The 16,352-nt window shown below is 42.3% G+C and overlaps 1 protein-coding gene and 1 long non-coding RNA gene across 2 annotated transcripts in view; one reads left to right on the plus strand and one right to left on the minus strand.

The window, feature by feature from the left end:
* On the minus strand, positions 1 to 9,209 carry LOC133389249 (uncharacterized). The gene is made up of 3 exons (XR_009764048.1): positions 9,089 to 9,209; positions 1,732 to 1,878; positions 1 to 1,198 (listed from the first exon to the last, which is right to left on the minus strand). It is a non-coding gene; the product is annotated as an uncharacterized LOC133389249 (long non-coding RNA).
* The window catches only part of PTTG1IP (PTTG1 interacting protein), a 19,293-nt gene continuing 11,709 nt past the window's right edge, over positions 8,769 to 16,352 (plus strand). The window contains exons 1-2 of the mRNA XM_061636551.1: positions 8,769 to 9,047; positions 14,458 to 14,510. Of these exons, the coding sequence (XP_061492535.1) occupies positions 8,936 to 9,047; positions 14,458 to 14,510 (165 nt within the window). The 5' untranslated portion in view covers positions 8,769 to 8,935. The remainder of the gene's footprint in view (positions 9,048 to 14,457; positions 14,511 to 16,352) is intronic.

Genomic DNA, 16,352 nt, shown 5'->3' on the forward strand with positions numbered 1-16,352 from the left:
TTCATGCTCACCATGAGATAAAATCATTGCTATGTTCATTAGGCAAGAATCAAGAGCCCCCCCACTGAACATACCGTAGCTATATTTTGGAAGACAAGCCTTCCAGGTTCAAGGCTAACACACTATTTCCTGGAGAACGTCATCAATGTTTGAAACATGAGCTATAGCCTACCCATCCTATCAGCCCTAATTCTTCTCTTCTTACAGCTTTTTTTAAAGGCAAAACTGGAAATAAGCATAATCATCCTATAAACTAATAGCAAACCAATTCTTTGCTAATCCTTATGTAGGCAAAATGGCACTATCCAATCCAAGAAGGAGGTATCAGCAGGCTTAGGGAAACTTAAAGATTTACAGAAGTATAAAAACGTTTTAGAAAAAGCACCCCAAGGGTGTGTGTGTCATATTCTCTAGTCTGATGCCAGATTCCATGGAGAAAGGGGCTGGCGTGGAGGCAAGGCAATATTGTCGGATCAGCATATTGCTCCAACAAGGGTTGGGAATAGATTGAGGCCTTTTAAGCCTCTGTCTCCAGAGTTCAGACTACCTCCTCCATCCTCCACTGTGAGTCAAGTTCAGAGGTTAGTATTTTCAAGAAGTCAAAACTCAAGCAAAGCAGGCCAAGGTGAGCACAGCAGGAAAGCAAGGAAAGAACTTTTGGAATGGGAGACAACAATGTCAAAACCAGTGGGGGGTGCTAGACAGAAAACAGTGGTCCTTGTGTTCCTCTCTATTTGTTTTTCTCGGTTTTTAGAGCCTTTCCTCCTTCTCAGACTGCATCTCTCCTTTGTCCTGCCCTACATGTGTAAGGATGTGCCATCCTGAGCTCCCACTCGGAAAGATGGCTATGTATGCTAGAAGTAAATAAACCTTTAACTTTTCTTTTTAACCAATACCAGTGGTCACCTCAAGCAAGATAACATACCACTGGGTGAAATTGCCATTGTGATCTACCCAGCACAGGTGGATCAAACGTAGGTTTGGAAAGAAGTCCTGACTCAAAGAAAGTGGCTACTGCCCTAATCTTTTTGTTACTCCCTTTTTTTCTGTTTTAGAAAGTCAAGAAAACAGCTGTCTGTGTGAGGATAGCCATCCAGTCTGCAAGGCACCACTTGTGTCTTCAGAAGATCCCGTGATTCACCATGATGATGGGTTGTAGTGAATAGCTCAGTGAAAACAACAACTTGGTATACAGCAGCTGCAAAACAAGAAAAAAGTCCATGCTAGGAATCAAAAGGGATCAAAGCTGCCAATATGATAATATCTTTATATGTAAATATACCGTGCAGCCACATTTAGAATACTGTGTATAGTTATGGTCCATGTCAAAAAAGATATTGAAGAGCTGGAAATGGTGCAGAAAAGAGCAGCCAAAGTGATCGGGGGTTGGAACACATTTCCTATGAGGAAAGTGTAAAGCATCTGGGACATTTTGGTTTAGAAAAAAAGAGGAACTCTGATTATGTTCTTACACATGTGTCTCAAATCAGTCCAGTGGCTGTCAGAATATAGTAGTCACTTTGAAGTGCCTGTAAAGGGCCAGGCCTGCCACTAGGCAGAATGAAGCAGCTCTTCGGGCAGCTCATTTTGGATGTCATGAACAGGCAGCAAATTGGTTATTTCACTTATTACTATCATCAAATGTTTGCTGCCACATCCATGGAAGAGACATTTGTTTAATTTTGTGCCTTAAGTATCAAAATAACTTGATCAGTCTTGAGTAATATATACCTAAAATTAGAAGAGGGACATCATTTGTTGCTTCCATAGCGAAGTGTCTTGGGTCTGCCCTGGTACTGTGCCAGCCCCTTCCATCTCTAAGGAAGGAAGAAGGGTAGCAGAAATGCTGCAAAGTCAAAGTTCCTTCAGAGGAGTTTGCTGAGGAAAACAGATCAGATATTAGTAGCTCCCTGCTGAAAGATAAGGACAAACTCTAATGGAACTGGGGAGCTTGCAATAAGTGGGAAAATAAACTGTAAACCAGGTGTGGGAAACCTTCGGCCCACAGGCTAAATTAGGCCCAGCAGGGGTCCTAATTTGGCCTTTGAGTCCTTTCCCCCCAAGCCATATCCATCTGCCCCGTGTCTGATATCATGTATGGTAGGTAAAGCTGTGGCTGCACGGAACCATAGGGAGCTTTACCCTCCCAATTGTTCCTTGCGAGAGGGGGTTGCAGTCAGCTGCTTTAAATTTGGAACCAACTGCAAGCCATGCTAGGATTGGTTCCACTTGGGAGCTCCCAATCAGACCTCCTCAGTGGAGATGATCGCTGCTGCGTGCCCCTTTCAGCAGCTATTTTCATTTGCAGCCCAGCTTGAGTTCAAACTTGTGAGCATTCTGTGACTTCACATCAACTCACTTAATGCAGAGCTCTCAGACAGCCAATGGATGATGACTAGTTTTTAACCAATGATAAAACAAAATCACAACCATTCTTGTCCGTTTCCTAGCCCTGTCCTTAGACCTTCTTCCACAGCCTGCTTAACTGGAAGTTCTTAAGCAGAAAATCTATACGATGAAAGTTCATTGCTAGAAAAACATTGTGACAGAAATGAGCACATCTCCATTCCCAAAACATTTGCAGAATATCTCTTAGAGGCTGCAGAATCGATCAGAGGGTGTAGATGCCAGACAAGGAGCATCTATGACAGTGAATATTATAAAGCTGGTAGATTCTTCTGGCTTAGAAGTGGCAAACCTCACAAATAATTGTTTCTGGGAATGTACATTTGACAGTGACTCATTTAAAGAATTGACCTGTAGGTCCAGGTTGCTATACATTTGTGGGAATTAACACAGCTCGACAACATTGGGCAGTTTAGGTACTGGAAATACATAATGGCTATTGCTTTCATTGTAGCTGTTCTCCCTGCCTCCACTCTTTCCATTTCGTTTCCCTTCCAACCTAACCATCCCCTATGGCTGAAGAGCTCTGACTAAGATTTTCTTTTGAACCTGAATTTCTTCAGCTGGAGAAAGAGAACACCCCCTCATCATACTTTTCTACATATAGTGTTTATTATCCCAGTAGAAGTCATGCCTTTCAAACAAAGGCAAGAATTATCCACACATTTACAAGCCAGTTGCATGCTGCAAAACCTCTTCTTTATATGGATATTTGAAAATCTGATGTGGGAAGTTAAGGGTTGCCTGTTAAATCACATACTTTGTTTGGCAAATATAGATCTGACCATATCTGCATAATTCCTCCAATTCCATTTTTATTATCATCATCATCATCATCATCATCTTTCTACAAAGGATGTAAGCAAAAAAAAATGATACGTTTTGCTGGTTTAATGTGTGTGCACAGTATGCACATGGTGCAAATACAGTTCTCCAAGTCCAGGCCTGGTAATTGGCAAAGGGCCTTTAAGTGCAGGATTTAAAAATGCCAATTGCATCAGATGGGAGTGCTGGTAATTATCAGGATCACAACAGGTGTGGAGGGGGAATTTAACCCTTTCCTCTACTGCTGCATTCCTAAGGAAAATCCCTCCTTTGAAGTTGATATTTGCTATGGAAGGAAATCCCACTATTGGAGCCTTAGGTAGCTTGTCATAGCACAACATCTAATGTATAACATAGCTTCACTAAGGGAACACAGTTCTCATATATCAGGATCCATATCATGGGACTGTGTCACTGTGTCTATAGAAGCATGAGCACTAACTGGGAACTTGGAGATGGGGAACTTTCATAAAAAGGCACCTTTCATAAACCAGGGAAGGGAAACCTGTGGCCCTCCAGATATTGAAATAGAACTCTCATAACCCTGACCATTGACTGATAAGAGTTGGAATACAACAACATTTGAGGGCCATAGGTTCCCCATCCTTGGCAAACACTGTGTACCAACACAATCAGCCAAGGAGAACAATGAAGAGCAAATTATTAACATTTGGGTGCCTTAAGGTACTATGGCACTATGGACTATGGTCATGGACTATGGTCATGAGCATGCACAAGAACTCATTCCACCCCAGAAGCTATAATGGAGTCTACTAGGACAATGGGATGAAATATAGGTAAGCAAGGGGGTGTACTTGCAAGGGGGAGTCCATGCTTTTATAGCAAGATTCCTGAATACCCACAGAGGCAGCTCTGGGTTTAGCACTGCAGTAGCTCTCAGGAAAACTCTCAATCGTCACTAGGTCTGGGGACGTTTTAGTGTTGGTGGTCAATGTGTTGTGTAACAACAAACAAGTACAGCAGTCCAGGAGGATGCCAAGTGTGGCTGGGGGAGGAACATTCCTCTTTTCCTGCCCTTGTGTGTTGCCACTGCTCCCACAAATACCAAGTAAGAACTGAAGAGGAAGAGGAAGAGTATGTTGGAGAGGGGCTGATGAGGAGGATAATTGGTGATTGGGATGGAAGGAGGAAAGGTGGGAATTCTTGTCCATCTCAGATTATAACCCAAGCTGGAGATGTATTTCAGGGCTTTAAAAGCTTGGCTCTTGTTTGAACATGACCACCATTGTCTGGGTTTGACAGAACTTCAGTGGCATCCCTAGTCTTGTGCTCGTTTCTCTTTCTGCATCCTCATGGGATTCAAGTTTTTACAAGTATTGTTCATTGCTTTTGTCCTGACAACATTCTGTTTTTGTTTGTTTTACTTTCATACCTGTTACCATCTCTTCCTGTTTCACAGGACACTTTCAGGTTGTTGCTATTTTCAGGTGGGATTCAATCACATATTAGTAAATTCAGGTTGTCCAACTAAAGGTAATTCAGAGGACTTGTGCAACAAACCAGCTTCTCTGTGAGATTGGAGTTTTGATGTAACATCATCTAACTTTAATTAATTAAGTTTATATCCCACCCTCCCAAAACGAGCCCAGGACAGTACCATTCCCACAAACCAATTCGAACGAATGCAGAAGCACCCACAAACTTAAAAAAACACAACAGATGTTAATAACAAAAAAATACTTAGAAAAAGCATTGTGCATTCTGCAGTAACTGCAATCTTATGTCTTTCTCAAATGTACAAGGGAGATGGTAAATAACTTGGAAGTTAATGTTCAAAACAAGTTAGCTAACATGGTCACAATCCTCTTTGCAAGCTTTTATATATACTTCAAGATGATGGCACCATCGTGTGGTCATTTTTACTTTCTTTTTTACAGTTAATGACTGATTTGACATATTAATCTCTGTTATTACAATTATTATTTACCTCCTTTCATTCAGGAGGAAGTACAATAAAGTGAATATTAGATCCTCAGATCCAAAGGCTAAACAGATGCTTTACAGTGGAAACCTATACATGTCTACACAGAAGTTATTCCCACTGAAAACAACTAGGCTTATTCCTAGGTAAGTGTATATAGGATTGTAGCCTTAGGGTGCAATCCTATACTGAAGATCTGCTGACTGAGGGGCTCTAATATCTGGTGGAAACCCTACTACAGCAGCGGAACTTAATATATGCTACCAGAATGAAGATTATGCTGATGGAACACTCTGCCGGAAGAGGGGCTAAAATGTGCTGGAGACATAGGTGGGAAGGAATGTGGTGGAGACATAGGCAGGATGGGGAGGAGCACAGTTACACCAGTTCCTATACCTCTTCAATTCAAGACACACTACTATCAACAGCAGAATGTTCCACCAGCTCTAGATCTAATGGAAGGAATTTCACTCCCATTGACTTCAATGGGACAAGAAAAATGTAAAAATAGCTCCTTTCGCCTGTGTCTCCACCACGGAGGATAGACTATGGTGTAACTCAAACCCAATCACAACACACCAACATCCGTACATATACTACCCACAGGAAAACCGCAAGTCAGATGATAGAGCATGTGGCATGGGGCTGTATCAATGTCATGCACTCTTAGAACTCTGGCCATAGTAAACTATGAAGAAAGGGCATTTTGCACAAAAAGGGAGCCCTTGCTTCACAACATGCAGGGGAACTTGTGGTCAGTCCTAATACTTCTCTGTGTATAGTCCTAACAGGTGCCTCATCTTGTGATTTTGACATAAACAGGAAAGTATAATGTGTAACTGGAGTATAACAGAGCTTTGGCTGCCCTGTAGGTCAGGGGGTGGAACCTCTCACTTCTGGGCCAATCATGGCCCTCCGGAAAGGTCCAATTTTCCCCAAACCATGCCTACTCATGCACCAGCTGGGGTAATTTATAAGTGCCCAAAAGCGCAGGGGAAAAGAGAGGTGCCTTGGCATCTCATCCCAGCATCTGCTCCACTCATCCCACTCATGGAGAGTGATAATATTAATGGTCAATGCTTCCTTTAGTAGCTGCTTTTAATGTCTCTCCAAAGATAATTGTTTGGGGTTTTTTTATGTTTCCCAGAATGCATGCTGAGGCTTGTCCTGGGGTGCCAAAGGCACACCAATCTCGTGCAGGGACTGCCTAACAGCCACGGGTGGGAGCAGGGAGGATGGGAGAAAGCCTGTACCACTGGGAAGGGGGGCAGCTGTCAAGCGCCTATTCCTCCCTTCGTTTAGGGAAACACCGCCCCTTCCCTGCCTCCGCAGTTAACATTCTAATGTGTGGGAGCGGCAACAAGGAAACACTGATAGCAATAAATGCACACGCGTGTGAATGCTAAAAAGAAAAACAGGCAATTTATTAGTAGCGAGGGCAGAAGTATGTGAACTGTCAAAATCAATCGCGATGGAAAAAGCAGCATTTTTAATGCAGATCATGGCTCATATGTGAACCAGCCCTAAGTGTTTTCCAAGTCTCCCCGTGCTACCCTTAAGTCTCCGCAATCAGGGAGTTAAAGGGGGAGGGGAAAGACTTGTAAAAACATTTTTCAAGTCTCCCTGCATTTCTATTTTAATTCTCTGTGATCAGGGACTTAAAGGGGAAGGGGAGAAGACTTGGAAGAGGCTTCTTAAAGTCTCCTTCCCTCCCCCTTTAAGTCCCTGGTCACACTGAAAGGGATATTGAAAGGGGAAATTTGGAAAACACTTTTTCAAGTATCCACCCTCCCCCTTTAAATCCTCAATTCTGGAGACTTAAGGAAACATAAGGGATTTTGACAGGTGGGCAGGGCCGGCACCAGAGGGCAGCCAGGTCGGACCCTGGCTGAGGGGCCCCTGAAGGGTCCTCCTTAGGGTGGGTGAGTAGTGCTCCCTTCTGTGATCTGCGGCAGTGTCGGCTCCCGACCATGCTGCAGATTGTAAAGACGGAGCTCCCAGGCAGCCCCCCTATTATTGCGCAAGCCCACAGTGCCTGCTTGCATGCCCCATCCACCTTTCCCTTGAAGTAAATGCTGCCTGCACTGCGGGTGCATGACTGCCATCAACCAAGATGGCTGCCGAGGCTTACCTAAGGGGCTGATGCCCCTGCTGCCATCTTGGTTGATCCGCGCATAGCGGATATAATTTAATGTAATTTAAAAACACCACAGTATTGCTTATGGTAAAAGCATTTGTGGATAAGGCCACTTTTTCAGATGCATGAAGTCTTATCCTCAGTTGCCAGGTTATTTATGTATTATACATACACTTACACACACACATATGCATACACAGATATTGAGAAAAAACACTGCAAATACTAGGGTTAAATGGCAATTAAATGTAAAAATGTAAAAATTCTATGTAAAGCTTACATTGCCCGTATAACCATAGTGACCATTCAAAGCAGCAGCAATTGATGATGATAACACAACTATCCTAACTTTGCTATGTTAATTAACACTTATAACGGGACGGGAGACCATTATCTCAAATTAAGCCTAAAGAAATGGGAATCAATTTTTTTATCTACTATATATTTTGGAAAGTTGTTTCTCTGTTCATTATCTGTTTGGACATCTCTTTCAAGCTATTGTATCCAAATTTTGCATGATGGTTTTTGAGATCAAGGAGTAGATTTTCATCTGTGTGGATACAATTGGATGCCATTTTGAATTAGGATGCTTGACTGAACTTTTCAACACCACTGATTTTAACCAAATTCTGCATGATAGTTCCTGAGATCAAGGAGCAGGTTTTCATCTATGTTTGGATAGGTTCCTGCCTGAAACCCTGGAGAACCACTGCCTGTCAGTGTTAACAGCGCTGAGCTAGATGGATCAATAGTCTGACTTAGCATAAGACAGCTTCCTACGTTCCTGTACAATCAGATTCAGCATCAGCCTTATTATTTGGTCATGAGAATTCACTCTTTTTGATGGTGTGGCTGAAGAACTATTTATCTTAGGGGTTCCCAAACTGAGGACCACTCGTGGTCTGTGAACTTCATTCAGGTGGCCCATGGCATGCCATATTGATTTTCAATTGTATATTTATTGCTGATTTCCTATAGTGTATTTTATTGTATTACAATTTGAATTCTATGGAATACAAAACAGAATATAAGAAATAAAAGAAGCTATACATGCACAATTGAAAATCATACATTGTCTAGCACAAAGGACTGCGATTGCTACAACAGGCAGGATCATCATTAAGTGGTCCGTCAAGTCCCTCAGCACTTTTCAAGTGGTCCGTGGGGGGATAAGTTTGGGACCCATTGATATTCTCCCTTCCAATCGCCACAGCACGGGAGGCTTGGCTGAACTCTGTGCACATAGCATCTGAAGAGCCGTGCTGGTACTACTGCTGCGCTAGGGGGCGCCAAAGGGTTTCGGCAGCGAGCAGTTCGACGGGACCGAAAGAGCCTCCTCCGCACAAGTCATCCTTAGTTATTACTGTGTTGTGATGGCTACAGCTTCCTTTCGGGAACGCGCATTCTCTCCGCCCGCCTTTAGGGAGTGCCCTTTTGTCCCGCCCAGTGCGTGCTCCCGTAAGTAAATAATACGTGGGCGGGGACTGAGCTGCGCGCGTGCGTCACGGGAGTGCAGGACGAGAGAGGCAGTTAAAAAAAATAGTGGGGGAGAAAGTTCACTTCATAGGCGCCAGAAAAGAAAGGGAAGGAAATTGAGGGAAGGTCTTTCTTACACCTTCCCCGGTATGGGTCCTTGTAGAGCGTTCTCGCGGCCCGCCCTCCTGCTGTGCCTCCCGCTGCTCTTCCCGGCGCTGGGTCACATCGCCATGGGAGCTCCCGTGCCCGGGGAGCAAGGAGGTAAGACTTCTTTCTACCTGTGCGGCTATTGCGAAGTTTACCTCGGCAGCTTCGGTTCTTTTCTCCTCCCCCACTCCCGGTCACAATTCCGCGTTAGAAGCCGTGATAGTCCTAGCGGGCCCTTCATTATCACAGTCCCCTTTCTCCTCCTTTATTGGCTTTTACAGTAGTGGCCCGTTTGTAACGAGAAGAGGAATAGGCAGCACTGCTGAGGAGCGAGCTCGAGGCTCAGCTTGCAGTGTTTTTTGAGCACGTCTGTTATGACACTTTGTCGGAATCCGCCGTGTTTTCCTGCGTGTTTTTAAGTGTTGGGAACACGCGGGTTTGCGTGTGTGGTGAGGGGGAAATCCTATAGCCGAAGGGCTGCCATGTTTAGACAAAAGGGTTTAATGAGATACTTCTTGCAGATCGCCCCCCAACTACCTTGAATACGAGTACTTATAAAAATTAGAGATGGCAAGGAAGCGCCTTCATTTTCTTCTCACATAACTCCTTGCATGGATGCGTGCACCATCAAAAGGCAGAGGAGGCTTCTTGCTTCAGAATGATTTTTACACATGCGGGATAATTGGCTAAGATTTCTTTAATCTGGTGACACTCCTAAAAACAACATTAATCATTATATATTTGCCATAATTATTGTTGTTCTTATGTGCCTTCAAGTCGATTACGATTTATGGTGACCCTATGAATCAGTGAAAGATCAAATAAGGTTTGAGGCTTTAAACTTAGTTGACAGAGAACCAGAAGAACTATGGAATGAAGTCAGACATGATCAGGGCAGAATGCAAAAAGACAATACCTCTAGTTAAAAAGAGAGAAAGACCTCAATGGATGACTTAAGAAACACTTAAAATGGTTAAAGAGAGAAGGAAAGCAAAAGCAAAAGGAGATAGAAACACGGTCAGAAGCCTAAATGCAACAGTACAGTGACTAGTACGTAGAGACAAAGAAAACTATTACAATAGTTATTGTATAGAAATAGAAGAGGACAACAAAAAGGAAAGAACAAGAGCCCTATTCCAAAAGATTAGAGAAATGAAAGGGAAATTTAAACCACGAGTAGGGATGTTGAATAATCCACGGGGGAACACGCTGACTGACCGAGATGAAATAAAAGGAAGATGGAAGCAATACACTGAAGAACTCTATAAAAGAGATGCCAGGATGAAAGATTCATTCACGGAGGAGCCATATGATGAAGAACCAGAAATTTTAGAATGTGAGGTAAAAGCTGCTCTTAAAATACGTGGAAGAAACAAATCACCAGGAATAGATGGCATACCAATAGAGTTGCTATAAGCTACTGAGACGGAATCTGTCCAAATTTTGAGAAAAAATTGTCAAGAAATATGGAAAACTAAACAATGGCTCACAGACTGGAAGCGTTCAATATACATCCCAATTCCAAAGAAAGGAGATCCCAGGGAATGCAGTAATTATTGAACAATTGCCTTAATATCCCATGCAAGTAAAGTAATGTTCAAGATTCTACAACAAAGGCTCCTACCATATATGGAGCGAGAAATGCTAGACGTCCAAGCTGGATTTAGAAAGGGAAGAGGCACCAGAGATCGTATCGCAAACATACGTTGGATAATGGAACGGACCAAGGAATTTCAGAAGAAAATCACCCTGTGCTTTATAGATTACAGCAAAGCCTTTGATTGTGTAGACCATGAAAAACTATGGAATGCTTTAAAAGAAATGGGGGTGCCACAGCATCTGATTGTCCTGATGCTCAACTTACACTCTGGACAAGAGGCTACTGTAAGGACAGAATATGGAGAAACCAATTGGTTTCCAATTGGAAAGGGTGTAAGAGAGGGGTGTATTTTATCACCCTATTTGTTTAATCTGTACGCAGAACATATCAAGTGGAAAGCAGGATTGGACCAAGATGAAGGAGGTGTGAAAATTGGAGGGAGAAATATCAATAATTTAAGATATGCAGACGATACCATACTATTATCCATAGGGTCGCCATAAGTCGTAATCGACTTGAAGGCACATAACAACAACAACAATGAATCAGTGACCTCCAAGAACATCTGTCATGAACCTCCCTGTTCAGATCTTGTAAGTTCAGGTCTGTGGCTTCCTTTATGGAATCAATCCATCTCTTGTTTGGCCTTCCTCATTTTCTACTCCCTTCTGTTTTTTCCAGCATGATGCTCTTTTCTAGTGAATCAGGTCTTCTCATGATGTGTCCAAAGTATGATAACCTCAGTTTCATCATTTTAGCTTCCAGTGACAGTTCTGGTTTAATTTGTTCTAACATCCAATTATTTGTCTTTTTCGCAGTCCACGGTATGCACAAAGCTCTCCTCCAGTACCACATTTAAAATGAGTTGATTTTTATCTTATCCGCTTTTTTCACTGTCCAACTTTCACATCCATACATAGAAATCGGGAATATCGTGGTCTATATGTTTATTATTTATTAAATTTATATTCTGCTCTCCCTTCCGGAAGGAGCCCAGGACGGCAAACAGAAACACTAAAAACACTCTAAAACATCTTAAAAACAAAGGACTTTAACACCTATTAAAACAAAACATATTTAAAAGCAATTAATCATAATGAATATAGTGGCATGAGAAAGCAGTGATGTAACATGCGTCTATTCCTGTTGGTTTGCATTCCTTAGTTGGAACTGTAGCATCAGATTTATGGGATTGAGGAGATTGGTTTCTTTAATCTCTGAATTTGAGGTCAAATGCATTCGTTTACTGAGCTAGTATTTATGAGTCTGAGTAAGGTGATAGTTGGCTCAAAAACTCATGATATCAAGCCATGTGATACAGATTAGTTGCTCAGTATACTTTGATCACTGGATTGTACTGCTGAATGGTTTAAAGAGTGCAAATAGCTGCTATGGGACTTGTAATCTATGGAGAAACTGCAAGTGTGGTATAGTGGCTAAGGTGTTGGACTACAACCTGGGAGACTAGGGTTCAAATCCCCACACAGCCATGAAGCTCACTGGGTGACCTTGGGCCAGTCACTGCCTCTCAGCCTCAGAGGAAGGCAATGGTAAACCCCCTCTGAATACTGCTTACCATGAAAACCCTATTCATAGGGCTCCATAAATCGGAATTGACTTGAAGGCAGTATATTTACATTTAGTTTATTTTGGGCTACCCAGTGTGTGGTTTTAGGATAACATGGATGTCATTACACAATTTCATGACATAGCAAACTGCTCTCTAGATAAAAGTTTGTTTAGGGGTTGAACATAGTGGGGTTTAGTTTTGTAAACATGAATAGGATTGTTCTGTTAAGTGGATTGGTCTCCGTAAGATGGGCCATACCTCAGTGGTAGAGCACATGTTTTGCATACAGAAGGTCCCAGATTCAGTCCCTGTCATTTCCAGTTAGACAGATTGTGTGGTTACATGGACAAATGTCTGACCTGGTGTAAGATAGGAACCTACCTTGCTGACTTAAACTTTCACTTGAGTAAAATATTATTTATTTATTTACCGCCCTTCCTCCAGCAGGAGCCCAGGGCGGCAAACAAAAGCACTAAAAACACTTTTAAACATCATAAAAACAGACTTTAAAATACATTAAAACAAAACATCTTTAAAAACATTTTCAAAAAGCTTTCAAGACATCTTCAAAAAAAAGGTTAAAAATATATTGTTTTTTAAAAAAGGTTTAAAAACATATTAAAAAGCAATTCCAGCACAGAGGCAGACTGGGTTAAGGTCTCAACTTAAAAGGCTTATTGAAAGAGGAAGGTCTTCAATAGGTGCCGAAAAGATAACACAAATGGTGCCTGTCTAATATTTAATTTATATTCTGTCAGGGGCGTCACTACTGGGGTGCGGAGCGTGCGGACCGCACCCGGGTGACACCCTGAGGGGGGTGACACCCAGAGCTGCCCCGCGCCGTTGGCCAGCAAAGGAGCCGAGAAGCGCTCCGGGTCGGCGCAGCCAACTCCTCCTCGGAGGCGGGCGGGCGAGACCGACAGCAGGTGCCCGCTCGCTGGTGGTGAAGCTGGGACAGGCCTTCCACCACCAGGCTGGAGCGCGTGGTGAGTGTGTGTGTGTGTGTGTGTGTGTGCACGTGCACGCGCACAAAACACCAGCCACCCCTGTCCATGCACCTGGGAGGGCGCGCGCCGGAGGTCTGCACCCCCCCGCACTCCTGCTAGTGACACCGCTGTATTCCGTCCTTCCTCCCAGTGGGAGTCCAGGGCGGCAAACAGAAACACTAAAAACTCTCTAAAACACCTGAAAAAACAGATTTTAAAATATATTAAAACAAAACATCTTTAAAAACATCTTTTAAAAAAACCTTTTAAAACATATTAAGCAGTTTCAGCACAGACTGGGATAAAGTCTCTACTTAAAAAGCTTGTTAAAAGAGGAAGGTCTTCAGTTGGCGCCAAAAAGGTAACGGAGATGGATGGTGCCTGTCTACTATTTAAGAGGAGGGAATTCCAAAAGGTAAGTGCGACAACACTAAAGGGCCCACTTCCTATATTGTGTGGAATGGACCTCCTGATAAGATGGTATCTGCAGGAGACCCTCACCTGCAGAGTGTAGTGATCAGTTGGGTATATAAGAGGTAAAATATGTACTCCTACTATACAGGATAAGACTATAGTGTTGCTTTCTTCATTTACTTCAGTCACCTGCACTGACTAGTTCATTTGAACTGTGTGTAGATGTAGGCATCTTCCTCTGACCCAGATGTTTCTCTAATCAGCATTGAGACTAAGTTGTCTGTTATGATGACAATAGCGCAGATGCCAGAAACCAAGATGAATGCCCTGATTTTAAACAACTTCATTGTAGCTTAACCAAACCAATCTGTTCCATGTTTTCAGGGTTGTTCTGTAAGAAACTTGCTCAGAACTTTGTCTGGTAATGTTGATAGCTGAACTTTAACTCATTTATCAACTGTAAGATTGTAAACTAAATGTGAACGTTTAATGGTCTCATGTTATTACACCTACATAATATTACTACATAATATTGCACATACATAATATTAATGGCCTCATGATATTACACCTACATAATAGTACAAAGTATATACTACATAATATTAATTTATTTGCAGACAATATTCATAGCCCAGGCTGAGGAGCTTCCTCTTTGTAAGAGTAACATCTTTGTCTAAATTTCTGATGTCTTATAAATAGCTATTGCAGATTATGGAAATGGATTTTGGATTGTTGTGATCGTATCTCCTAAAATAAGAAGTAAATATGAACAATCATAGATAAACTGGCTTTGATTCCTGGCACTCCTTAATCCCACAAACTATCACAAATACAGTTCAGCCTTGGGTTTTTTTAACAACAACACAATGGTGTAGGAGAAACCTGAGGGCCTAACTTAAAAGCACTGTTAATTATAAACTAACACTTCATCTCTCAACTCTCTCACAATAGGCTGTCAACAGTACACAAATAAAACTTGTGAGGAATGCCTGAAAAATGTCACGGTAAGTAGCATACAACTGCAGAATGTCTCTTGTAGCTTGAAATCCTATATAAACCTGCTGTATGCTGTGATCTTACAAGGCCAGTACTGTTCACGTACTCTAATGTGCGTACACAGGTCCCACCAAATACAATTGAAAGAATAATTCTGCATGTGCACTGAGAATACGTGCACCAAATTTTCTGGTGTTCTTAATGGGGAAAGCTGTTTCAGTGTACAAGTCTTGTGTATGTACAGGGAGCTGTTGGATTAGAGCAGGGGTGAGGAACCTGTGACCCTCCAGATATTGTTGGACTTCAATCCTATCAGCCTCAGCCAGCATGATCAGTGGTCGGGGCTGAGTTGTAATCTAGCATCTGAAGGGCCATAGGTTCCCTATCCCCATTAGATAAAGCAAGGTGAAAACAGCATCTGTATAATCCTGTTTAGGGTTAGGGCAGCACTTGGGTAGTCTGTACATGCAAGCAGCTTTTGGCAGAGTTGGGAGAAAGAAAATGAACTCATCAGAGTAATGGTCTGCTTATGAAGTTCATGAGATGGAGTGGTGAAAGAATAGTCTATTTGTAGGAAGGTGCTTGTGGGAAGGAGTAAGTCTCTGTCACTCCCCTTAAAACAAAGGCAAAGGATGAAAAAGGTGGTTGACATGGGATGGAGGGTTGTATGTGACAAGCCAGTTGCAGTATTTGAGGAAGAGAGTGTCAAGTTTAAAAAAGCTTTTGGAAATCTTAAATTGCAGATAATTCCACCAAGTCCAAATAAAGAAGCTGACAAGAGTAATCTTGTTAATATATTATGTGGCTTTTGTTGGGGGTGGAAAAAATACGCAAAATAAATGTTCTTCGCTTTCTTGCACCTTTACTTCTTTGCACTTTTGCAAAGTATCATGCAGGATAGCAAGCATAAAACACCCTGCACTTTAGCAAAGAACTTGCTACTTCCTGTAGCTATTTATATGGTGTCTATTATAGCTTAGTGTAGTCTTGACCAACCTGGTGCCAACCAAATATTTTCAACTTCCACCTCATTAGTCCTAGCCAGTAGGGTGGTTTTGTGGCTCAACTGCCCAGCTTCTTTACAGCACCAGTGAAAGTGTTTTGTCAGATTACTGACACTATGTGGAATCTGAATAAGCAGCTCATTGAAAAATTAATATATAATTCGGATTTTAGTGGATAAAACAATGAGCACTACCAAGGATGCCCATTTTATAGGCTGTGTCTTGCTTTGTGGTGTGAATGGAAACTATGAATTTGCCATTCTAGAAAACTGACAAAAGAACATGTAAGGAACAAAACAAGATACCTAGATTTCATTATCTGAAAATTGGTCAAATTATGTAGATGTGTGGACATATGGGGCACATTCTATCAGGCCAATATGAAGCATTTCAGGTTTTAATTACAGAAGTAGCTCTTGATGCAGTTTGGATGCCCTGGGTTGTATTCAACCTAGTGCTTAAGCAAACCCGTCAATGTAAGGATTTCTCCATATGCACCTGAACACTCTCCTCCCTCCATGCACCCCCTAAATCTGTTATTGGGGTTCCTCGAGCCCTCCGGAGCAGATTAGGGGATGGGAGAGGGTGTGCACAGGGGTGGGGGAGAAGAGAGGGAAGTTCTGTTGTGCTAGTTGTAATCCTTGTGCTCATGCAATTATTTAGTTGAATACTGACCATTATGTCAAAGGTAACTAGTGTGGTGCTCTGCAGTTGTGGACTACAACTCCCATCATCCTTAACCATTGGGCATGCTAGGGCCCAAAACATCTTGAGAACACCACCTTGGCTATCCGTGCAGTACAAAGGAATAATGAGAGGCACTCACTTTAAAGAGAACAGAGCCTT

This window comes from Rhineura floridana, chromosome 7 (genome assembly GCF_030035675.1).
Source record: "Rhineura floridana isolate rRhiFlo1 chromosome 7, rRhiFlo1.hap2, whole genome shotgun sequence".
Lineage (NCBI taxonomy): Eukaryota > Metazoa > Chordata > Lepidosauria > Squamata > Rhineuridae > Rhineura > Rhineura floridana.